The sequence below is a fragment of the Chaetomium globosum genome, genomic scaffold (assembly GCF_000143365.1).
Source record: "Chaetomium globosum CBS 148.51 scaffold_2 genomic scaffold, whole genome shotgun sequence".
NCBI classification, from domain to species: domain Eukaryota; kingdom Fungi; phylum Ascomycota; class Sordariomycetes; order Sordariales; family Chaetomiaceae; genus Chaetomium; species Chaetomium globosum.
In genome coordinates this window covers 540,141-563,787 of record NT_165977.1, presented here as the reverse complement: position 1 = coordinate 563,787, position 23,647 = coordinate 540,141, and the positions used below count along the sequence as shown (strand labels likewise).

At 55.4% G+C, this 23,647-nt stretch overlaps 10 protein-coding genes and 1 non-coding gene across 11 annotated transcripts; 5 read left to right on the top strand and 6 right to left on the bottom strand.

The window, feature by feature from the left end:
* Positions 1–626: 626 nt before the first annotated feature.
* Positions 627–2,019, bottom strand: CHGG_02303 (uncharacterized protein; the record flags this gene model as incomplete). Its single annotated transcript, XM_001228818.1, has 4 exons — positions 627–1,464; positions 1,520–1,643; positions 1,699–1,825; positions 1,879–2,019. 4 exons carry the CDS (start codon positions 2,017–2,019, stop codon positions 627–629), a joined length of 1,230 nt encoding a protein of 409 aa, XP_001228819.1.
* A 569-nt stretch (positions 2,020–2,588) lies between these two features.
* Positions 2,589–5,552, bottom strand: CHGG_02302 (uncharacterized protein; the record flags this gene model as incomplete). Its single annotated transcript, XM_001228817.1, has 1 exon — positions 2,589–5,552. One exon carries the CDS (start codon positions 5,550–5,552, stop codon positions 2,589–2,591), a length of 2,964 nt encoding a protein of 987 aa, XP_001228818.1.
* A 372-nt stretch (positions 5,553–5,924) lies between these two features.
* On the top strand, positions 5,925–6,396 carry CHGG_02301 (uncharacterized protein; the record flags this gene model as incomplete). The annotated part of the gene is made up of 2 exons (XM_001228816.1): positions 5,925–6,132; positions 6,284–6,396. 2 exons carry the CDS (start codon positions 5,925–5,927, stop codon positions 6,394–6,396), a joined length of 321 nt encoding a protein of 106 aa, XP_001228817.1.
* A 402-nt stretch (positions 6,397–6,798) lies between these two features.
* Positions 6,799–8,304, top strand: CHGG_02300 (uncharacterized protein; the record flags this gene model as incomplete). The annotated part of the gene is made up of 5 exons (XM_001228815.1): positions 6,799–7,035; positions 7,110–7,388; positions 7,443–7,493; positions 7,559–8,076; positions 8,133–8,304. The coding sequence occupies 5 exons, from the start codon at positions 6,799–6,801 to the stop codon at positions 8,302–8,304; spliced, it is 1,257 nt and encodes a 418-aa protein (XP_001228816.1).
* Positions 8,305–8,459: 155 nt separating this feature from the next.
* Positions 8,460–9,594, bottom strand: CHGG_02299 (uncharacterized protein; the record flags this gene model as incomplete). The annotated part of the gene is made up of 2 exons (XM_001228814.1): positions 8,460–9,283; positions 9,342–9,594. The coding sequence occupies 2 exons, from the start codon at positions 9,592–9,594 to the stop codon at positions 8,460–8,462; spliced, it is 1,077 nt and encodes a 358-aa protein (XP_001228815.1).
* Positions 9,595–9,989: 395 nt separating this feature from the next.
* CHGG_02298 (uncharacterized protein) lies at positions 9,990–13,097 on the top strand (the record flags this gene model as incomplete). Its single annotated transcript, XM_001228813.1, has 4 exons — positions 9,990–10,004; positions 11,119–11,217; positions 11,346–12,929; positions 13,014–13,097. The coding sequence occupies 4 exons, from the start codon at positions 9,990–9,992 to the stop codon at positions 13,095–13,097; spliced, it is 1,782 nt and encodes a 593-aa protein (XP_001228814.1).
* A 952-nt stretch (positions 13,098–14,049) lies between these two features.
* CHGG_02297 (uncharacterized protein) lies at positions 14,050–15,588 on the top strand (the record flags this gene model as incomplete). Its single annotated transcript, XM_001228812.1, has 1 exon — positions 14,050–15,588. The coding sequence occupies one exon, from the start codon at positions 14,050–14,052 to the stop codon at positions 15,586–15,588; it is 1,539 nt and encodes a 512-aa protein (XP_001228813.1).
* A 1,322-nt stretch (positions 15,589–16,910) lies between these two features.
* Positions 16,911–17,500, bottom strand: CHGG_02296 (uncharacterized protein; the record flags this gene model as incomplete). Its single annotated transcript, XM_001228811.1, has 3 exons — positions 16,911–17,009; positions 17,083–17,189; positions 17,320–17,500. The coding sequence occupies 3 exons, from the start codon at positions 17,498–17,500 to the stop codon at positions 16,911–16,913; spliced, it is 387 nt and encodes a 128-aa protein (XP_001228812.1).
* A 434-nt stretch (positions 17,501–17,934) lies between these two features.
* On the bottom strand, positions 17,935–18,841 carry CHGG_02295 (uncharacterized protein; the record flags this gene model as incomplete). Its single annotated transcript, XM_001228810.1, has 2 exons — positions 17,935–18,421; positions 18,492–18,841. The coding sequence occupies 2 exons, from the start codon at positions 18,839–18,841 to the stop codon at positions 17,935–17,937; spliced, it is 837 nt and encodes a 278-aa protein (XP_001228811.1).
* Positions 18,842–19,341: 500 nt separating this feature from the next.
* CHGG_11248 lies at positions 19,342–19,428 on the bottom strand. The gene has a single exon. It is a non-coding gene; the product is annotated as a tRNA-Leu (tRNA).
* Positions 19,429–20,966: 1,538 nt separating this feature from the next.
* CHGG_02294 (uncharacterized protein) lies at positions 20,967–23,509 on the top strand (the record flags this gene model as incomplete). Its single annotated transcript, XM_001228809.1, has 2 exons — positions 20,967–22,104; positions 22,206–23,509. 2 exons carry the CDS (start codon positions 20,967–20,969, stop codon positions 23,507–23,509), a joined length of 2,442 nt encoding a protein of 813 aa, XP_001228810.1.
* Positions 23,510–23,647: the final 138 nt, after the last annotated feature.

Sequence of the window (23,647 nt, the reverse complement as noted above, 5' to 3'; positions counted from 1 at the left end):
GTTTGCTCTCAAGCGGGGACTCGACAGCTTCATGCATATCAAACGGCACTCCTGTCCAATTCTGGCCAGTTACAACCCAATGTCGGCACAAGAATTATGTGGATGGATATTGTTGCCTGGATATTGCGGCAACGGTAGGCCTCAATGCATCATCTGTCAGAATACGGGATTCACTGGTCCAATCAGGCAATCAAGTATGGTTGTTGTCCGCGCTTGTTCCGCGTCCGTTGTATTTTTCGGTGTGTCCTCGTTCAGACTCCGACATGTGGGTCCCCTTGGGGTTTTTACCCGTCGAAATGAGAAGTGATGGTTAAGCTAAACATGCCCCGTTTTCTTCATATCCGAAGCCTCCACCCCGATATTCTGACATCATCCGCCGCAAGCATCTGGCACGTTACGAACTCCGTTGGTTGGCGGAAACACTTCCAACTTGTCATCGTGTTGACAAGATGGCTACAACACTAAGTGAAGAAGAAGACGGGAAAGGAGAATAGATAGCCATGTTAACAAGCATTCATCTCCGTCCCATGCTCACCGCGAGTTCTTATTCTGGCCCCAGTAGTTATCGACCATTGGTTTGGTAATACACGCCTTGTAAGATCATCATCCTCAACTCAACCGAGTCCTCACTTCCCCACTCCGGGCAACCGCACATGCATCACGCCCTCGTAATTGCTCGGGTTGTACACGTAGGTCTTGACCAGCTCCAATCCAACCTCGTCAAAGATCTCGCGCCACTGCGCCTCGGTCCGCTCCAAGCCGGCCAATGCTGTGAGCATGGTCATGTCGATGGAGGCCGCTGCGAGGTTGACGCCCTTCTCCGGGAAAATCATCTCGTCAACCAGCAGGACCGACTCTGGCCCCATGGCCGCCTTGGTCTGCTCCAGGATGGCGCGCGCCTTGTGGTGCGGGTGGTCGTGCAGCACGCCACGGAGGAAGTAGAATTTGGCGTCTGTTGATTGGGTCAGTTGGACGCCCAAAAAGGTGCGAGTTGGAGTCTGTAGTGTGCACTCACCCTTGATCGGCTGCGGCTCGAAGAAGTTATGAGCAAGGTTCTCAACCCCGGCCGTCGGCAAGGCCTGGGCAATGGAGTGCGGCAGATCCTGCAGGATTACCCTCCCTGGCAGGTCCGGGTACCGCTCCCTGAACTGGGCGCACTGATGCCCGATGCCGCCGCCGATGTTGACGTAGATTGCCCGGCTGTTATCCTTTGCATCCCAGCCCCTGGCTTCCTCGGCCACGGGGTATACTGTCAACCAAGACAGTTGAGGCTTGCGGCGGAGGGCCATGTAGTCGTTGAAATAGCCAAGATGTTTGGGGTTCTCGCCAAACCACGCGAAGGAGTGCAATGGCGTCTTCCAAGCCTCTTGGAAAGCCGTCTCTAGCTCGGAGTCGGGGGTTTTGTAGTTCGTTCTCTTCAGAAACTCGGGCAGAGCTTCGTACTGCGGCCCGGCCGTGAAAAAGCTGGCATGCCGGGTTAGGAAACTTGTGATTCAAGGATCATTCTGTGAAGACGTACTAGTGGTGCAAACCCGCCACAACCACCTTCTCGGTAAGGTTCCGAGTGACGTTGTTGGCAGCATACTCGTTGGCCGAAACCTGGTTGACCGCGTCGATAGCAGCGAGATATCTCAAGATCCGGCCTGTGCGAGGTCAGCATTGTCCGAACACGGCTCAATGGCGGACCGTCCATCTTACTTATCAATGCAGCCTCAGTATTGGTCTTTGCAGCCACTTCTTCCACTGTCAAGGGGCCTTTCGCATCGGCCAGTAGCTTGAAAAGGTCGAGGTTGAAGCCGATCCTGATCGCGGCTGTTTGTAGAGACTACAAGGCGGTTAGCTCGCCAAAGACGGTCAATGTCACATGCATCAACTTACCATGTGCCCGTATCTGTGGATGGTGTCGCCGGGGCTCTCTAGCGAATGAGCCAGGCTACTCAGCGAAGCCACGAGCTTCCGCCGGGTGGCCTCGTCAGCGGCTGCCGCCAATCCCTTGATGGTTTCGAGAGCTGCTTCCATCATGAATGTGTGGTGATGTTGTGATCCGGGTAATCCAGGGGTTGCGTCCGGGGTAGTCTGTTCAGTATTCACCCGATTCCAGTCTCAGTGTACTAACAAGAAGAATGCAAGTGTGCAAAATAGTCCTGGTGCATTTGTATGTACAAGTACATCAAACCCGGAGCTAATGGAGCAAACCTCCAGGCTTACCACAGGCAATCCTGCAGCCGCTAATTTCCAGCCTCAAGATGACCTCCCTACCGCCGACACTGTGTGCTCGACAATGAATCTGGCACCGAGAGGTGGTGTGAGCCTAGGGTAGCATTGGGGGCCACCAATGCAAGTCCACGGACGGACCAGGTGGAGGTGTGGACGTATCAGATCGGAAGGATTCAAGATCCGTCGGACTCGATAAATGAATACAAACTAAGCCTACCCCTGATTCTACACTCCCAAGGATTACGAAAAAGCAGCACCTGTACCTCGTACCTGTACCTGTACACAAAAATCCCCCAACCTTTACCCCTTACCTCTGAATGACCCCATCCCACCCTCGAGCCACCCCAAATCCCAACGCACCCGCGTCAAACTCAAACCCCCCTCGCAGCCAAAGCGCCCTTCAGCTTCGCCGCAAAGCCGACGACGTGCGCCGGCCCAATCATGGTGTAGTGCGCACCCCCAACGGCGTGAAGCCTCGGCTCCGAGCGGGCAAAGTCGCGCCACTTGCTGAGGTGCTCGCCCACCCACTCCTCGCGCGACGCGGCCGCCACCTTCAGCGGCACGGCGTGGAACACATCAATACCCGCCACCTGCCCGTCCGGGTCATAATCCGCGGCCATGCTCTGCAGGCCAAAGGCCACATCAGCCCAGCGCGCTAGCGCCGCGCGCTCCAACCCCAGCTCCGCGAGCCGACTGCCGTCCGCGGCGCCGAGCACCGTCTCCAGCGCCGCGCCGCGCGCTGCGCCGCGGTAGGTCCCCGCCTCCCCCTCGTCGTGGATCCCCTCCACAAACGCCTCCGTCGTCAACCCCAGGAACTGCGTCAGGTGCAGCAGGCACATGTTCCAGCTCAGCTGCCGCATGCGTGCCTTGATGTGCGGCGGTAGGTTGAAGCTGCCGAGGAAGCCCACCGCCGAGCCGACGCCGCCCTCCAGCGTGTCCAGCCGCTTGGCTACCTCGAAGGCCAGCATCGTGCCGTAGCTGTACCCGGCCAGGGCGTAGGGCCCGCGGGGCTGCCGGCGGCGGATCGCTTCTACGTAGGTGTCGACGGCTTCGGCGATGGAGCCGAAGCGTGTTTGGCCGGCTTCGAAGCCCCGAGCTCGGAGTGCGTAGATTGGCCGGTCGTCGTCGGCGAGGTGCTCGGCTAGGCCGACGAAGACGAGCACTTCGCCGACGCCGGGGTGGATGAGCCAGAGGGGAGTTTTGCTGCCGCTGGGTTTGAAGGTGACTACTGGGTCGTACTCCGTCGTCGCGGTGGCTGAGTTCCCGCCTAGGCCCAGAGCAGTTGCTAGTGACCGTGCCGTGGGGTTCTTCATGAGCGTGATGACGGGCATTGTGATCCCCAGACGAGTGTCGATGCGGTGCTTCAGCCGGATGAGGTCCATCGATGTGAATCCCAGCTCGAAGACGCGAGTTTCGGGCCCAATCCGATGCCTGTCGATGTTGAGTGTTTGTGCAAAGTCAGCTATGAGACCGGCCTCAGCTTCGGTGACGCTCTCCATGGAAAGGTCTCGCTGGTTCTCTAGGATGTGGGCAGCGAGTGCTTGCCCATACAAGGCGACGTCCTCGCTGAAGACACCCGCTTCGAACAAGGATTGCATCTTCGCCCGGGATATCTTGCCCAAGGTTGATGTCGGCAGCAGCGGTAACGACTCCTTCCTCAGAGAAAACACCAGCGGCCGGGCGGATGCACTGGTGATGCACACTCTGGCCGCCAGGTCGTCAACCGCAACCATATCCTCGACGGTGTGCGGCCAGGAGGGAGGGACATAACAAATGGTAATCTGCTCCGTATGTACCGCCCTTGTCGGAAAGACCACAAAGCGCGCCACCCGGCTGCCGAGCGTCTGTTCCAGCAGGGAGTCGAGATCCGCTGCCACAACTTTGATGCCATTGATGTTGATCACTTCGCTAGCCCGCCCGATGAGACAGAGGTTGCCGCGCCCATCAAGGCAAGCCTGGTCCCCAGTCCGGAACCACCCGCCCGGAGAAGGGAACGCGTCCACTGTGGCCTTCTCGTTGCGATAGTACCCATCAAACACCACCTCCCCGCGCACCTCCAAGTCCCCCGGCTCGTCCGCAACCGCCCGTCTCGAGCCCACCACCACGCGCATCTCGATCCCCTTCATGCACTTCCCCACCGACGCCACCGCCCGACCCCCGCGTTGGATATCATAGTCCGGACAGGCAGTGTTGTAGATGGCACCGGCACACGTCTCCGTCATGCCAAACCCGGGTGTGATGACATTCCGCCGGGCGCCGTACCTCTCAAACAACGCCGAGGCCGCGGCCGCCGTCTTCACATCATTGGCCTCCCCCCCAGACGCCACCACCGTAAGACCAGACAAATCCCAGCGCTTCTTATTCCTCCCCTGATCCCCCTCAGCGGGGGGAGCCGTCGCCACCAACCGCGCGAGAAAGAAATTCGGCGCAAACGTCCGGGCCACGCCATGGCGGCTGAGCAGGTCGAGGAAGGTGTGCGGGGCGGCGATGACGTCGGCCGCGTGCACGTGGATCTGGTCGACGCCGAGCCACAGCGCCTGGATGTGCATCTCGACGAGGCTGGCCACGTGGTCGAGGCCGATCCAGTTGAGAAAGGGTTTGTCGGGGGGCAGGGGGCGCACGGAGGCTTTGCCGGCGATGGCGGCGAGGATTTGTCGGTGGCTGATCCGCACGGCTTTGGCGTTGCCCGTGCTGCCGGAGGTTAGCATTAGGATGGCGAGGGTTGGGCCGCCGGGCCATTTTGTTGTGGGTGGTGGTTCGCTGGGGGAGGTGGGAGAGGATGTCGCGAGGTTGTCGAGGGATTCGATCGTGTGGAGGTCAAGGCTGTGTGGCCCGTCAAATAGGTGCAGTAGTCCGCTTGCGGTGATGCAGATGGGTGATTCGAGGAGATTTGATAGCCCCTGGATGTGCCGGTGTCGGTGCTCATCGACGTTACTGAAAGGGGACGATAACACCGGGACGCCGTTCGCGAGCAAAATAGCCCAAAACCATAGGATGGTATCCCGATGTTCATCGAGGTGCAAAAGCACCGGGTGGCCTTCTTTGAAAGCCGGAAGCCGTCGAACGACCCTGCTGTAGTCACAAGCACGAGCATGCAACTCTTGGTATGAAAGCTTTGCAAGGGTGGACGTGTTGCCCCGCGGGTAAAAGAAGACGCTTCCTCGTCCCGATGTGGCTCTCGCCTTTAGAATGTCTTGAATACAGACATCAGCCTGTTCTGGAACTGGTGATGAGCGTCTCACGAAGTAATGTGACCGTGGTGAGAGAAAAGACCACGGCTTAGCGGAAGTCGTGGCCCACGACGATATGACGTCCAGTATGTCAAGAAGAGGCATCCTGAAATATCACGAAAGCATTTATTGGTGTACGTATGGTGGCAACAAGCCAAACAGCTTTGATTTGGTTTGGTGTTCTGCTGTCATGTGTCATGGAGCAAGTTTATCTCCCCTAATATCCGTGACAGGTTTCTCCCAAACAACCGGAGCAGGCGGCAGCAGGGCCCGAATGCTCTCCTGCACACAAAACCACCAGCTGCCACTCTTTTTCACTGTGGGAAAGGCAAGTAAGCTTGCATTGTCAGCAGGCATGGTACCGAGCAGCAATCTTGTGGCTCCGACGTCGAGTGCCCAGAAGGGAATTCGAAGTGGAGGTACATCCATTCCGTCGGTAGCGTATGCAAGTAACGAGATATCGTTCGGTGACCAAAAATGATGCAGGGGGGGATGGGGCGTATGTACAACGACCTAGGGGGGTACCACTCGGCCGCATGGGGGTCCACTGCCGTTGGTAATCCAGGTCTCCAACAGCTTTTCCCTCGTTTGGTGTGTGCCCCGCGTCTACGCCGCAGACGGGAGACGAAGACGGCGGCTAAGCGCCACTATGGCACTCTAGGCCAGACCAACGTGCGGATCCTCGGTTGGTTGGGAAGGAAACAAGCAAGACTGTTTTGCGGCGCGGGTCCTCAAGGTGTGCCAAATTCGGTCCGAAGGGTCACAGTGTCACCGGGCGAGACAATGTCGTGTTTGTCCGTTGCACTACAGCTAGGCAAACGAGTGACGGAAACCAGGACGAGCAGATTTCACGTTCCTCGTCCAACCAGAACCAGAAACGACGGCGGGGTTTGGCTCAGCTGTTGCATTCGTGTGTACCCTGCCCATGACCCACGCCACGGCAGAATGATCAAAAAATAGGCTGTATGTGGTCGTGGCATTGGCCACCGGCCGCAGAAACGACGGGACGGGCGGGCCAAGTCCCCGGGCTCTGCATGAAGGACTCTCGATTACACAAAATGGACATTGTTGCCTTTTCCGGGTCGGGTTAGGGCTGCTCTGGTTACCCCTGGCTATCTTCGCTCTTCGGCTGCTACCGGCATCCATGATCCTTCGTTGTTAGAGAGGCGGAGCAATCCCGACTGCCGACGCAGGGGCAGCGATTCCCCTGACGTGACAACGATGTCGAGAGCTTGGCAATGAAAATGTTGCTGAAGAATTGACTGCCGCGCTGGTTGGAACTTAGTGAACCCAAGACTCAGTATTGCCCCTGTCTAACGTGGCCCCCCTGCTTCGGGGCCAGCAATCCAACATGGCATCAAGCACATCCCTTCCAAAACTTCGACAGCTTTCCGCCACCATCGAGCTCGCGGTGGCCAAGATCCAGGAAGCATTGGATGCTCAAGGTATCCCGTCCCCTTCCTTTGATGAGGATGCGCCGCCTCTGCCCTCGGACATTGGGGAGGCTCGGGATGTGGTTCTCGATGCCACAGCAGAGCTCCAGGACCTGCTCACGGAGCCCCTGAATATGATCCACCGTGCTTCCAGAGTATGTATTTGTCTCACACTACCTACCACCTGCACAAAGCATAAAATTGACGGAGAACACCTTTGCCGTGATAGAGCGACAAATCAGCATGTATCCAAGTCATATCCCGCTTTGGCATCGCCAGCCTGGTACCCCCTGGCGGTCGGTTGTCCTTCCGTGACATCGCCGCGCAGACGCCGTTGACGGAGCAGATGGTGGGCCGCATCGTCCGGCACGCTGCAACGATGCGTATCTTTTACGAGCCTGAACCTGGAATGGTTGCCCATACGAAGGCGTCCAAGTTACTAGCTAGCGAGGATATGAGGGACTGGGCGCGAGCCGGAACCGAGGAGTTAGGTTCTGCGGCGGGAAAGGTGAGGCTCACATGAGTCGTCCGTGGGGAAAGTGTTAACATGTCTTCATTATAGCTGGCGCATGCTCTTGAACGCTGGCCCGGGTCCGAAGAGCCAAATGAGACGGTAAGGATGCACCACCCTTTGAACTCGCCATGGCACTAGTACCCCTGGCTGATAACCAACTCCAGGGTTTTTCCATCGCAAATGACACGACAGACTCCATCTACCAAGTCATTGCCAAAAGTCCTGAGCGAGCCGTCCGGTTCGCAAACGCAATGAAAGTCATGACAGGAAGACCGGAGTTCGACCTATCCTACGCCCTCGACCACTACGATTGGGCGTCTCTAGGCAACGCTCAAATCGTCGATGTTGGCGGAGCCAAGGGCCACTTCTCGCTCGCGCTGGCCAAACAATACAGCAATTTGCAGATTGTTGTGCAGGATATGGGATTCGTGATTCAGGACGCTGACGCTGGGGATTTGGGCGAGAGAGTCCGGTTTATGGCCCATGACTTGTTTGAGCAGCAAACCGTGTCCGCTGACGTGTTTTTTTTCCGGTGGATATTCCACAACTGGCCCGACAAGTACTGCATCCGGATTCTGAGAGCACAAATACCCATGTTGAAAGCTGGGGTGAAGCTCATCGTACAGGAGGCCGTCATGCCTGAGACAGGGACGGTGGCCCAGTGGAAGGAGAAGGACTTTAGGTAGGCCCTCTAACACCGGAAAGCCCAAGAATGGCCGTAAGCTAACTTGAACTTAGATCGATGGACCTCGAAATGGCCTTCACCTTCAATGCTCGAGAACGGACCCTGGCGGACTGGGAGGCCCTCTTCAAGGAAGCCGACCCTGCATTCGTGCTCAATAGTGTGGTTGAGCCGGAAGGGTCGGCCATGTCAATCCTAGAGTTTGTATGGGAGGTAAAGAGTGCGTAGTAAACATGATGCTCGCTTTGTAGCGAAGGGGGGGAAGTGCTAAAGCATGCAACGTGGTTCACGAGTTGATATGAGAAATAAGTTCTGTATAATCCAACCCCTATTTGCGCCAGGATAAGCCTGCTTTTCGTGTGATAATGCTCAGGCATTATTGTTTATAGCTGTGCAAACGTTTCCTTATATCTCTGCAGCGGCATCCTTTTTGTTTGCGCCTTTAACTCGAGTTCCTGCTCGGTAGTTGATTTCAAGTCATGGTGAGGCGCCGGTAGCCGGTTCTTACCACGGAAGAGCTCTTCCAACAGACCTAAGAGCATATCATCCACCACACCACTGATATGCGCGCCTGCCATCACGTATTTGTGTAGATCCCCAATTTCGGCCGTAGTGGTGGGATCTAAAGCCGCGTTTGCGCGCTCGGAGGCCCACTGGGCAAAAGACGCAGCCAAGATAATCCACGTCATGGTTTCGCGGGAGTTCTTGGATGCTGGAGGTTGCCGGAACTCGATGGTTCTTGTTCTCTCAGTAAGGGTGGTAAAGTTCCACCGGAAATGCGGGTGCACAAAGTCCTCCTCGTGCATCGTGTTTTGGGCGTGTATTGAGTCCTTGGAACAGGTGCACATGCGGTCTCCTAAATGGAGCTCGTCGCCCGCTTGAGATATGTCGTCAAATACCAGCGCTATGGAAAGCTCCTTGTACTCTGGGTTCCAGCGGTTACTCATGCAGTAAGGGTTGATACGCCGGTGGCCCGGCATCAGCGCATCGATACATCTTTCGAAGAAAATGGCGGCCCTTGCCACCCCTTTAGCTTCGTTCAAGCTCCAGGGTCCGTTTGATGGGGATAAATGAACATGCGTACTGCACTCATTGGTGGAGTGCACCTCGAAGTCGCGTTCAAGTACCCTCCATGTCTGCTGCACTTGGCTGATCCATATGTGCTTTTGCTGGATGTGGAAAATCGGGGACACCAGTTCAACACCAACTAGGGCAGACTTAGCATAAGTAGTTCCAAGTATTGAGACAAGCTTATGTCAACTTACACTTGTTTTCTGCCTCGTTTGACGGCAGGGTGGAGTCCTGAATGATGGTCCATTCTTGGTAGGTTTCAGCGGCGCCCGTCTTCTGAAGAAGGTTGCCGATGTGACTTGGAACCTGGATCTCCTTGAGACGCTGGCAGATCTCGGCAGCCAAACTGATGAACGTTGTATGTTTTTGGTGTCTGCTTCTTAGCACTAACTCAATCTCTACGCCAAACCGTAGCCCGGGGTGTTCTGATGTTCTACCGGAGGACATCAGGGGACCCTTGTAACAAGAATCAACGAAAGCAAATGTAGAGAAGCTCAAATAACGGCAACGAACCAAAAGTTGAGAAAGGTTGACTTTCTTCCAGCAACTGTTACATTTATATCCTATCAATTTGCATGCAACACGCTGGCCTGGCGGTCAGGTCCGTAGCGACCGGGCCCGGGCCATGCCGAACCGGACATCACACACCTAGTTGAATGAGGAGAGGATGATCACGGCGTCGATTTTGCACCTCCGAGTACCCGTATGCATAAAATGCCTCTCTTCCATTAGCCATACCAGCTTATGAAATGGTGCATTATTCGCGCAAGTTTACAAGGACTGCTATCTAGGTAGATGGGATGGCCGTTGGCGGCCGTATTACATGTCAGACGGCCACCATCATGGGCCTGCTAATTGTAAGTTCTAGTCAAGGCTCATGCCCATTTAATTTGCAGACGAAGTCAACAGCGTCGAACTTTTAGTCACGAGGGTAAAATTCGCTCTTTGCACGGCTCGACGTCAATTTCATAAAATAGAGGTTGTCCCCTAAGTCGAGACATGGATACCTACATATCGTTGTTGCCAGAGACTAATTTCTTCAAAATGATACGCATCTAGACTCCCATATCTGAGAAATCTCTCGTATCGAGATAGGCCTCGTACGCTTGGGTGGGATGGAGAAACACGGGCTGGCTACATGCAGACATCATCAACCGAAGCTGCCATTAGGGATTAGAACCCCGCTTGAACAGTGCTGTGCTCGTAGCGTTACGGAGGCTTCATTGCGAAACTGGGCGAAAACCCAGATTTTCAATAGATCCACCCCGCCCGTCAGATTTCAGCCTCACCCACCAATTCCATATCCCCACTTTGCAATCGCTTTTCTACAACTCTCACTTTTTATTCCACAAACCACCATCTTCACCTACCCCGGTCTCTCTCGCGCGCTCTGAGCCCGGTGGTGCGTTTCTCGCTGCGCTTATGGCAAGCTGGTTTCTTGGATACTAACATTTCATTGGTCTTGTATTTGACGATCGCACCTCCCAATCAGAAACCCGAAGTTTCATGGCCATGACTCAATTCTGCTAATTGTAAGATGGGGAGAAAGGAGGAGAAGCTGAAGAGCTCTCGCGGTGCAGAGGCGAAATGCAAGAGCAGGTGGTGCGTGCACTCAGAGACCGGTGCTGCCACATGCACTCCGACGGCAGGCGCCGTCACATTCCCCCCCTCCAAAGAAGACTAGTCCTCGAGGGTTGCAACTTTCTTCTAATCCCTTTTCCTGCCAAAGATAGGCTCCACATCGGCGTCGGCGAGGTACTCCCTACCCGGTACAGGAGTGATTGTGTTGGAACTGATGGCACCGATTTCCATAGGGTCCGCAGCCCTGCTACAGTCGCTTGCAGAACCGGTTTCACCCCCAAACGCACTGAAGCAGATTCTGAGCGCGGACTACAGATCCAGTTCTGGCGCTGACACAGTGCGAGCCAGTCGGTTTGCAAAATAAGACATGACCAATTTATTAATTTGCAGCCGAAAATGGCTGCGGAAATCCGGTCACATGGGAATGGAGAGAACTTCAGAAACTGCTCCGAGAGCCCGCGAACAGGCCACCAAACCTTGCACTATCCGGTCAAACCGCTCCTCCACTTAGACGACTGGACCCCACAACCGGACGCACCCCACAACCGGACACTTAGCTCCACACCGCCATTTCGGACATCACCAACTTCAACTTTACACAACTCGTACAATTCTAGGCTAAATTTAGCATGGCTACTATCCGCGAAGAGCTTATTCAATTGGCTATAACGAATATTCAACAGGGTCTTTGTTCCATACGTTCTGCGGCTGAGAAATACAGCGTTCCCTCTTCCACGCTGTCAGACCGACTCCATGGCTCACAACCACAAAGACAAGCCAAAACCCACAATCAACGGCTCAGCCCTGTGCAAGAAGAGTTTGTGGTCGACTGGTGCCTTAATGAAGAAAAGTCTGGAAGGGCTCCTAGCCGTAGCCAGGTCGTAGGTTTCGCGCAGGCCATCTTGGCTGAAGGAGGTGATCGTCAGCCCCTGGGTGCCAGATGGATCGACCGCTTCCTACGCCGCCACAATGCTGTCAAAACTAAGAAATCAGCTTTGTTGGAAAGCTCTCGTACGAAAGACTCTACACGGGAAGCCTACCAAGCTTTCTATAGGAGGCTGGAGTTCCACATCCGCGACAAGAATATCATACCCGCGAATATAGCCAACGTCGACGAGCATGGCATGCAGGAGATGGAAACCACGGCTGGCACGGTTATTGGCAGTTCCCTCACACGTAGAGCTTACACAACTAGCTCTGACACAACGACGTGGGTTACTGTCATTGAGTGTGGTACTGTAGAGGGGGTCCGACTCTCGCCAACTATAGTCTTTACCGGTGCCTCCCTTCAGGGACAATGGTTCCCTCCCAAAGCCGAGCTAGAGGTAGACTTCCTGGACTGGAAGTTTGACTACAGTCTCACAGGCTGGAGCAATAGCCAGATTGCCTTGAAGTGGCTGAAAGAGGTGTATCTACCACAAACTCAGCCTCAAGGTGACGAGTGGAGGTTACTCATCCTCGACGAACACTCTAGCCACACAACCGGTGACTTCATGGCCACAGCTTGGCTAAATAAGGTTCAGCTGGTCTATCTACCTGCTCATACCTCCCACAAGACCCAGCTTCTCGACCGCAGTGTTTTCTCAGCACTGAAAAGCTATTTCCGGCAAGCTACCAAGGCGCTCGCAAGCTTCACGGCATCAGCTGCTATAAACAAGCGACGGTTCCTCCATTGCTATAGAGATACATCCAAGCTTGGAATGTCAGCTAGGAATATTATCTCTGGGTTCAGAAACACCGGTATTTGGCCCCTAGACCCATCCAAAGTGCTGGATGACCCCGAGGCAGTCCTGGAAAGCCAGGCCCTCCCTGTACGGCCGAAAACACCACCCCCTGAGCCTAGGACTGAGTTCTGGACACCTCAAAAGAGCCAGGACATCCGTACGCACCAGCAGGGTGTAAGTGAGGGTATGGAAGCTAGTGGACGGCTGACAAGGACTCTGTTGGCCAAGGCAGGCAAGGCTTTGGATGCTAAGAATGCCGAGATGGCATCTTTGAAGGCCCAGGTCGACCACTTGACGAAGGAATTAGAGTCTCACGAGCCACAGGGCCGTAAGAGGGTCAAAGAGAATGCCAATGATAAATTTACAAGGATAGAGGATATTATCCAGGCGAAGGAGGATTCGATGAAGTCTCCTAAGAAGAAAAAGAAGAAGACACAACAGGACAGTCAAGAAGTCAAGGAAGCCGAAGAAATAATTGTACGTGGCTTAGAGACTATTCGCCAGGTAGAAGAGGAATAGAATCATCAAGTTTGTATGTATATTGCTTAAGAAATGGATGAGGTAGACGCTGTTGAGCCTGGTGGTGATGGTGGCGCCAAGTGTCCGATTGTGGGGTGTGTCCGGTTGTGGGGTCTAGTCGTCTAAGTTCTGGTGACGACTTTACGGGTACACTAAGCTTGAAGATGAAAATGAAAGACAAGCGATTCCGGCAGCTCGTGGGCTTCTTTATGATCGCGAGTGCGGTGGCCCGAGCGCATTGCGAGAATGTTCGGTGTGCTGTGGGGCATCTGGGAATCGCTTCATCCAGGGGCTTCAGTGGACCGTGCTTATCGTGAGCGGGCCGAGGGTCGCCGAAGCCCACCTCGGGCACAGCCCGTTACAATGAGCGCTGGTGCATTGTTAGCGTTTTAGATTCTTGAAGGTGCTCTTCTCAAAAATGTAAGTGGCGATTGCCACAGCACGGGTCTGGTTGTCGAGTTTCGGTCGTGGCGTCTGCTCTGTGACAGAGCCTCTGTCCCTCGGTGGTGCCGCTGTCGTAGGCGCGCTCCGTCAGCTCCAGCGGCTTCGACTACCAGGTGGACGAACTGAGCTCAAAAGCCATGATTGTGAAAAACCAAATTTGCTTTAGGAGGTTGGCGCGACTGGAATAATGCGTGGAAACGTTGGTGGAGGGGATGTAAGTAGAGACGAGCGCGCTTGGAATTTGGAAGCGGGCTTGAACGGATGTGATTGAGCTCGGAAGCGCGTAAGGGAGAAGAAGTGGCGTGTGGCTGAAGAAAAACTCGCTTTGTTGCAGAATGTATTTACTGGATGGGGAAATGCAAATATGCTAGCTAGCTAAAATTGCCCGGGCGTGAACCGAATGATGGAATTTGGGTTTTTGCCCAGTTTCGCAATGAAGCCTCCGTATAGCGTACTGCGTGTACCCGTGAGCTTGATTCACCCGCGGTTTTCCCAGTTCCTTGATACATAAGCTTCAGATGGCAACGCCGGAGACAACTCGATCCTTGGTTTCTCACAACACCGCCTACAGTCAATCATTCTGGAGGCAATCCAACAATTTACTATAACGTCTCAACACACACCTATAATCACCATGCCTTCAAAAAAGGTCATCCTCAATTTCCTCCTCGAAAATGCTCACGCCAATAATGCACACCAGCCGCGTCTCTATGTCGGCGTTCGCGAGTGCAACCTCGACATGGAAACTCCGCTACCGCTCAACTTACCCAGCTTGCCTTTCACGTGTAGGGAGCCGCCTCCCGAGTTTGAGGCCATCAACGACCACTTTTCAGCTCAGGTGCACACCTTTTTCCGCGCACTACATGACTTCATTGAGGAAAGGGCAGCCAGCCAGCCACAGTCTCCTGACGAGCTGCCCTTCATCCGCAGAGACGAAGGCCCTCCGCGCTGGATCTACATTGTCAACCAGTCCTTCGACATCAACCCAGATCACTTCCACCGCTATTTCCACACCCGCCTTCTTGCCGTCCACAACCCAGACACGCTACCTCTTCTCTATGTTACCCATTTGCGTGTTCTCACCGGCGCGAACACTTCCACTCCAGGACTAAACATGATCCACATGCGGCCCATATCCCCCGGACTGCCCCTCGAACTCGCCACGCGTCTCCCCGACCTCAGGACGCTCGACTGCCCTTATCTATGGGAGCACCTCCCGGTCCCCTTCACGTCGCGCGCCCTTCGCCAAACCGCCCGCGCCTGGGACGGCCCCTGGCGCGATGCCCGCATCGAGTTCTGTCGGACTGTGCGTCGCGTCCGGCTCCAGCTCCCCATCTCGTTCAAAAGGGCGCGGCTCTGGTTCTGGAAGCCCAACCCCTACGGCGACGACGCCGACCAAGCGATACCGATGCCTGACCTTGTGTGTGCGAGGTCGTGCTGCGAGTTTGGAGGCTGTGACCCCCTGTCGCTGGGGCTGCGCGATCTGGCGACTTGCCTGGAGGAGCTGGATGTCCGCGCGCTGATCACGCCTGCCATTTTCCCGAGCGTAGGCCGTCCTCTGGTGTGGCCACACATGCGGAATCTTAAGATCGAGTTCCACCCGTGCGCCCCGGATGGCAAGTGGTACTTTTCCGGCCCGCGAGGCGAGGATCCTCACCCTGAGGGGTATTTCATTGAAACGAAGAAGCACTACCCGCCCGGTCTGGAACACGACGAAAAAGACGAGTACGACGGCGAAGATGACATGTACCTGCAACGACAGCCAGACATGTTCCGGACACGCCCCATCCCTGAGCGCATCAACCCTTTCTTGCTAGGGTTTGCTTCATCCCTCAAGCGGCGGATCCTCCCTATGCAGGATGCTGAGTTCATGTTGTTTACCTGGCTTACGTGGCGGCCCTCGGAGGAGCGGGCTCGGGAGTACGCGGGGAGTAGTGACGCGCCGCCGTTGGCTAAGGATGGGCCCGTTATGTTTCGGTGGGGAGTGAAATACGGTGCGTCTAATGAACGGGGGAAAGGAAGAGTGACGTGGCAAGTCGGCCAGGGTTGGAGGCCGGCGGAGAATGTCGTGAGTGCGTTTGAGGACCTCGTGAGCGGGGATGGGGGAAGCATGGAGTGGAGAGCGCTGGAGTTTGTGAGGGAACGGGAGCAGGACCCGTCGGTGTTTATGTGATAGGGTTTCCAAATCCAAATCCCCAGGGCAGGAAATTCGGCCGGGCTGGCTGAGTTTGGGTTCTCTTTCAGATACCGTATATGTACTGACGAATAGGAAGAAAACATCTTTTCTTTTTGCTGAATTCTTGCGCACATTGGCTTAAACCACCAAGAGGTCTGCACAGCATGGTTGGCGCAAGACACGTAGATCGTTTTCGTTTTCGAAGGGCTCGTAGTCGTTGCCGCGGTCTTAATGGTATCGGGGATGTTGGATGGGTCGTCGGTTGGGGTTGATGTGCTTGCGACGACGGGTGGACTTTCATGATCTGGGTACCAACGAGTCGCGGATGCCCTCTTTAAATGTGCAGGTCGGGACTGTGATTCTACGAGGAAAGGTCGAGGTTGTGGGGAATTGCGAGCAACGGGCAGTTGCTATCGAAATGGGAGTCAGTAATTGAAGATCGTACGGCGACGACGATGAGTTTGGTGCCCCCTCGCCGCGCCGGTACCGTTCGAGGCCGGTTCAAAGCGGAAGAGAAGGAAAAGAACAAGAAAAGAGAGTCAAAAAGCTCACCGCCTAACCTCCGCCTTTAATTGACGGAAGGTAGAGGGCTACGAAAACTCCTCGAGGGAGTTTTGCTGCGGTGGGATTCGAACCCGCACCCTTCTAGAAGGATGTACCACTACGCGTTTACAGCCCACTGGGATTTGCGAGTCTACGCTCCCCCCGCTTCGCCAAACCAGCTGTGCGTCTCTTTGCGGAGGGAAGTTACCGTGGGGAGCACAGGGTGTGTATATTAAGGGCCAATGGGCATTGTGGAGGAGAGAGGGACATGTGAGAGGTGGGATGGAAGATGGATGGATGGAATTTATTTCGCCCGGAGGCACTGGGCCTATAGGGCCATGGAAGATGGCGTTGGGGGGTGGTATAAGTTAGGTGCTCGAAGTTTAGAGGCGCCGCAAAAAAACATGAAGGCGGCGCGTGCTATCCTTGAATCGCAGTTGTATCACAACCACTCGCAGGCCGAGGTGGAACCGGGGCAAGAGGACAAAGTCTAGTTGACAGTATTGACGGGTTGGAGCCTGATCGGTAACCTACCGGTACCGGTTGGCTACCGGTGAGACAGGGTTCTTGTGCCGCCAAGATCCTTTTTTTTGACGCACTTAACTTCTTTTGGCACCAATTCTGAGCGCCAAGTGTGGCCCGAGTGTCTTCTACCGGTGAAACCCCTGCGGTGCCCTGGTCGTCGATGTACCGACTAGCGCAGCCACCACACTTTCCCAAAGACAGCGAAGATCGACGCTCTTCGCCGGTAGGCTACCGGTGCAAATGGCACTTTCTCAACCGGTGAGATCTGGCCGGTTGCGAGCCGGAAGACCACCAACGGTAGCTGACGTAAGCATGAACGCGGCTCTGACAGCGCGGTCGTGGTTACGGGGCTGTTGTTGGAAGTCGACAGGCAATACCACCACCCTACCATTATTATTATCATGGTGTTGACGGTCACCGTACTGTATCTGCTAGCAGTATGGATCGAAGCACCGGCGAACACTCTGCCATTATTACAGCCGCATTTGCTTCCGCTGCGTTAGCCTCATTCCGCTGTATTCGTCGCTCTACTAGCCGCCGAAATGAACACCGTGATATTATCCATCCAGATGGACCTATCGGTGCCGTCAAGTTAGCCCAGAAGTTACTTGAGGGCTCGGACAAACAGTTCAAAGATCTATTTCGGCTGGATCAACCGACCTTTCGGCGGCTCGTATCTTGGCTTCAAAATAATGCCGGCCTTCGCCCATCGCGTCATCAGTCGCCTGAACTGAAGTAGCGGGTCGATATCCTGCCATTCGATAGTATGGACTGGCGCGTCCTCGACAACAGAGGAAACGACGATGGCGTCAGCCACCACAACAGTATCTTGGCTGGCCATGTTCGACACCAAAAGACAGAGGCATCACAAACAAACGGAAAGGGTCGCGACAGACAAGGGGTTACAGGTACGGAGTGACCTCTTCCATTGCGAACGGGGGCCTGATGCGGTACATCTTGGCAGACCCACTTGGCCTCGCCAGCCAAAGTCACACTTTGGCCGGTAGCCAACCGGTACCGGTAGGTTACCGATCAGGCTCTTGGCGAAGGTGAGGGTTTCGGCGCGGGAGTGGGGATAGTCCTTGTCACGTTAAGTCAAGGCTCGGTAGAGAACTGAACGTGTGTCTGGAGACGATAAAAAGGTCATGCCATATCAAGAAGGCGACTTTAGGCCAATGGTAATAAACCCTTAGTTCCTCTCCCTGCGGGCATCATGGTTGCTTTCCCTCACCAGAGACCACACCTCCAAATGCCGAGGCACCCATCGACGCGCCATTAGGAACTCCCCGCGTTGTCCAACGCCCGCACAATGCCATAGCTCGTCCCAGCGGCCAGCACGCCCACCACCAGCGTCTGCATCGCACCCCAAACACCAGCCTTGCGCGTCCGAATCGCAACCCAGTTCTTCAAGAACCCAAACACCAACAAAATAACCACGGTAATCGCGCACGACACCAACAGCGCGTGATCGGTCCGCTCCAGGAAGAAGTACGGCAGCATGGGGATCAGGCCGCCCACGAAATAGCTCAGCCCCATGGTCGCGGCCGATACCCAAGCGCGGCGGGCATCGGGCTCCGGCAGGCGCAGCTCAAAGTCCATCATGAAGCGCACCCACTGCTCCTTGGACGCCGTCAGCTCCCGCACGAGCGGCTCGCTGGCGGCACGGCTGATGCCGTACCCGGCGAGGATGTCGTGGATCTCGGCGCGTTCCATGGCCGGCATTGTATCGACTTCGTCGGACTCGCGCGCGTACTCGGCTTCCCTGTCATGGGAGGGGTGTGTCAGTAGGTTAGGACTGGATGGGTGATGGCCACGGACCAGTTTAGACGCACCAATGCTGCCGCTCGGTATCGGCGGCCAGATACGCGCCCAGCCCCATGCTGATCATGCCGCTGCATAACTCGGCCAGGCCCCCCATGATGACAATTTTGGAGTTGCCGAGCGACGACAGGCCCGCCGTCAGCGCAAACGGCACGGTCAGGCCATCGGAGAAGCCGATGATGACGTCGCGCAGAATAGCGTCGTACTGGCCCGTGTGGGTTTCGATGTGAGGGCGCTCCGGCTGTGGCGCGCCGGAGGACATGCGATTGACGATCTTGGGGCGGAGACGCGTCGGTGAGGAGGGCGGCGGCGAGGCGAGGCCGCGCGAGAGGAGAGGGGTTTCGGAAGAGGATTGAGACATGATGGTGGGAGATTGGAATGGACAATGGGAATGTGTGAGATGATGGGGGTGTGGAATCGCCGTGATGCGATGGCGGTGTGTTTGATTGAGATGCTATTAATCCATCGATCTCACATCCCAGCTGATGCAGTGTGATGCCAGGTTGGCGGATGCACTCTGGGTTGATGAATTCTGCAAATGAGCCGATAAAAATGCGAGCCGGTATTGGGGAATTCTAATTTTGGTTCACCAAAAGCAATCTATTCGTGAATTCTGTGCTGTAAACCAACGCTTATTCATCGACGACAACCATGTTGATGCTGTGTTTGATGTGCTTTGGGATGATGTGATGTTCACACAGTGGAGCAGGCTCTCCAAGAACGCGTGGCGTTGGCAAAGAGGTAGATAGTCAGGGTTAGGGTGCCTCTGTTTTTGATGTGGCTGGCCTAAGGATTTGCTGCTGAGTCGGGTTTTCAGCTCCAATCCAACCGACCACGACGCAAAACTCAAAAAAGACATTTTGACAAGGACGAGATTCGAACTCGCGCGGTTTCCCACTGGTGGTAAATAACCTAAAACCAGCGCCTTAACCACTCGGCCACCTTGCCATATCCTAAAACATGCCTGAAATGGCTCTTGAATGACACCCTTCAGAGGTGCCATTGACAGCGCGCGGGCACGCCAAAGGAAGCCTGGAGGAACTTGCCGGCTGCAGGTAGGCCCCATAGCGGAGTCAACGATGTAATTGTTAAAGGCGGAAGAAGAAGCCACCTTGACTGCAATGGAATTATAAACAGTATCAGGAGATGATTGTAGTTTAGGTCAGAAAATCGGGATGGAAAGAACGTATCGAGTCCTTGGATTGGGAAAATGGAGCACCGCGGTGTAAAAAAGGCGGCCTCTAGCACCGGTTTGACCTCATCGCCGATGTATGACGCCGCATTCTTGAGTCTCCAGTAAGCTATATCGTCATCTGGGGGCTTCAGTAATCAGATCCCGTAAAGATTAACCTCTGTGGCGTAATCTCACCGAGCTGATAGGTTCCGTGTATTTTGTGCGTCAAAGAAGCAATTTGCTTCGCTACCCTTCGTCACGTAGACGACCATCGAGCCGTAGGCCTTGCTTGTATCCTTTCTGCTGAGCCAGGCAATCTTGGCAATGTTGACGTTGTTCTCTGTAGTCGTGGTTCCAGGAATGGGACGTCATGGCCGAATCAGCGCAGACTGAAGCTGCTGACGAAGAAGCGGGTGCATCGCTCTAGTAGTAGTAAAAAACCTCATCTTTCGCCACTTCTTGACAGAAATCCGACTTTTTTGTTCGTGTTCGTGATTGTCAAGGAATGCGCGACGGAGGCATGCAAAAGCAGGAGCGAAGCAGCGAGCCACAGGGCCCTGACGCCAAGTGCGGGTGAGCGGCTTTTCTCCAGCGATCCGATTGGCCAGGTGTCAAAGCATTAAATGGTCCGTGCACCTCCACCGCCAAGACCAACTGCGAGATGCCAATTCGAGGAAGCAAAATGCAGATGACGCCAGACTTCGAGATGCCATCGAGAGAAATCGAAAGGAGAAAAAGCCAAAACTCTACAGTGAGAAGTCGACAGTACAGGTTAGGAATGACACCGTTTTTTTTTTGGGGTTTTTTTTTATATGGAGAAAAAACTGGTACGTGCTTAGAGCAGGCCATGGCATTTTTGACCTCAGGAACCTGGAGTTCCTCCAGGCACGGCTCATGCATTGGATTGGATACCGATATTGATCCCGTGTAGGGGGTTCAGTTTCGTTCCTTGCGTCTAGTTTTAGCCCCCTATCTTTGTTCAACTCTACAGTTGCGCCGGAAACGACTAGCTCGACTGCCTCCCCTGGAAACAAAGGAGCTTTGGTGGAAGTTATGGCAGCTCTGTTGAGCTTTGCTCTGGGATATTTGACAAGCTTTGTGCATTTACATGAATAAATACGGTCGGTGCCTTGAGGAACTCAATTATTACGAGAGAGATCCCTTTTCTTGTCACACCTGCTACCGGCTCTCATACAAACCGCAGCCCTTGACAGGAGATAAAGAATTTCGTTAACCAGGTAGCGCGGATAATATGGGTACCATGTCGAATAGTTGAATACTGCCTTTATTTTCCTTACCGCCCGTGGCCTCAATGGAGCCATCGAACAAGGAAGTCCGACCAGCAATTAGTGCCGAATGGGAGCCGTTCTCACAAAAACCAAAGAAGTCCCAATACTCTCCTCCACCTCGACATACCGCAATACTAAAACCAGCAAGTCTCAATGCTAAAAAAGCTGCGCAGCAGAGAGAAACGAAAAAGTCGGGAGGGGAGGCCAAAGAGATGGTTACGCATGAGTCCGTGGGTAGCAGGCGGATGACTAGGTCCATGACAGCCTCACAAGCAGCGAGTTCCCAGCCGCAAGAGGAACTTTCCGCCGGGGATATCCAACAAGGTAGCTCTCATCCTACTGAAAACCCCAAGCCCGCCACAAAAGCGAGAAAAGAGCCAACAGCCGTCCCAAAGGCCAAGGGGTCTCAGACAGCAGCGACGATGGCCAAGACCAGAACGAAGACAAAGCCGCAGCTCCCGGTAGAAGAGCAGGCATCGCGAGCATCAGGCCCGCAAAAAGTAGCCGGGTCCCGGTCACAACCCAATAACCCGCACTCAGGTGGCGGGATCGAACCCGTCCGACTCTCGGCGAGGAAGCCGGCGTCCCGGCTCCAACGGCCTAAAGCTGTCGACCTCTACGAAAGCCCCGGGGTCACGGAAACGCCAGAAGACTCCGCAGGTCCTCCACCGTCGAAGCCCACTCCCCATGGTATCGTGAAGCAAGAACCAGCTGCCCCGGCACCGACAACACCTGCAATCCCATGGGATATCTATGGCATTGCCGACTCATCTGGAGGTGCACAAGCCAAGTCTAAGCCGGCGGAGGCACCGCGGGAGAAGGAATCCCCAAGCATCAACAAGACGACGACCAAAGCTCTCCCAAAAACTCCTCGCCAAAATACTTCCGCCGGTTTGGCCGAAGAAACGGTTGCCGGCTTTTCCTTCTCGGAGCCTAGTACGGACACAGCGCGGGCAGAAGAGCTCAGTGACGACCAAGAAGCCGACCCTCATGACAAGTCAATGGATGCGGATTACATTCCTGTGGGCCCCGGGCCCATGCCCAAAATCCCGAAGCTCCCAAAGGCCCCGAAGAAGCGCCCCTTAAGCAGCGGCCAGCCCCCCTCCCGCCGAAAGACCCAGAGCCCGATGCTGCCGTTGACCGCGCCTTTGTCGACACGCGGTACCCGTTCCCGCCATCACCGCCCAAACAGCCAGCCGCGACTTCGCGGCTGATTCCACCGCCGCCGCGTTCTCCTCCTGCTCCCCTCCGTCCTGTCGTAGGCCCGGCACCCGAAGCCGACCCCGCCATCTGGAACGTGGGAACAAACGCGCCACCACTCCACGCCACACCGCGCGGCCTTGCGCGCCCAGGGAGCGTCTACTGCGAAACATGCTTTCGTGATGATCTGGCTCGGTGGATCCGAATCCGCGACGGTGTGGTGCGCGTCCTGCACTTACTCGGTGGTGACACGGCGCTGGAGGAACTGCGGATACTTACTCTTGATGTTGAGGAGGCGGAGCTCTCTTTAACAGAAGAATATCAAGCGAGTCGTATAGCCGGCGAGGACTTGGGAAGTCCGCCGCCGTCGGAGTATGCCTCCTCTAGCTCAGAGCCCGAGGGTGAAGCAGAGGGGCCCGGGGAGGAGGCTGTGGCAGCCAAAAAGATTATTGTCATGTCGGAGTCCGGGTACAGTTGGGAAGCGCCGCATTTCAACGAGTACCCGTCAGATACCGTCGGCATTGTGCTGCTTCGGATCCTGGCGGAACGACCTACGTCTGGTTTAAACAGAGCTCAAAGAGACGAGGTAAACGGACTACTCGACAGTTTGCGGCAGGATGTCGACATCTCGCCCAGGTTCTTTCAAGCCATGACGACCGTGGGGAGAAACCTGGTTGTTCGTTGGCGGATGAAGAGATTACCCAAGGACGAGCCCGGGCAACAAAACACCCCAGGAAAAGCAGGTCACTGGTGGTGGGACTTCGACGACACGCTACAGACCGCGCACGAGGAAATATCCGCGAAGACGCACTTACCATCTCTCTTCGTGAGCACCCTGGCCACCAAGGCCCATGATGCGTCGCTTGGGGCACTCACCGCCAAGGAAGCCGTCACGGCCCAAAAGCTCGCGGGCATGCGTCACACAAACGCCCCTCACCAGGTCCCAAGCCTCGCCGAGGTTGAGAAAGCCCTGCTCATGACCACCGCAAGCAACGCCTTCCTCAAATCCATCGGCGACAAGCTCGCTCTCGCAAAGCACCAACTCACCCACCCGGACACCGAACCCACCCCAACCAACCCCAAGCAAAAACGCGCCCTCTCCCCTTCCCCCTCCCCCAATTCTCCGCCCCCAAAACGCCGCAAACCCAACACCACTACAGCCACTCCCATCCGCGTCAAACCTTCACAGGTATTTATTTTCTTGATGCTCTTCACTCCTCTCTCCTCTCCTCCCTCATTCGGAGGCATTGAATGCGTGGTTCCATCGTCAGCATCGGTCAGTATGTCGGGCAGGGGTAAGGCTCATGGACTGATTGTCGGTCGTGGCAGGCTAGCCCGGCGGAGGGGCCGTGGGGTAGAGCGATAACACGATTCCCACAAGTCCAGCCTCCCTCCTTGGAGAAAATGGCATCTCGACCACTCACGGCGACGGGCAGCGGTGACGTTTGGTGATGGCATCGGATGGGGACCCAGCTTTCTTCGAGCTCCTTCCTTGGGGGTCGAC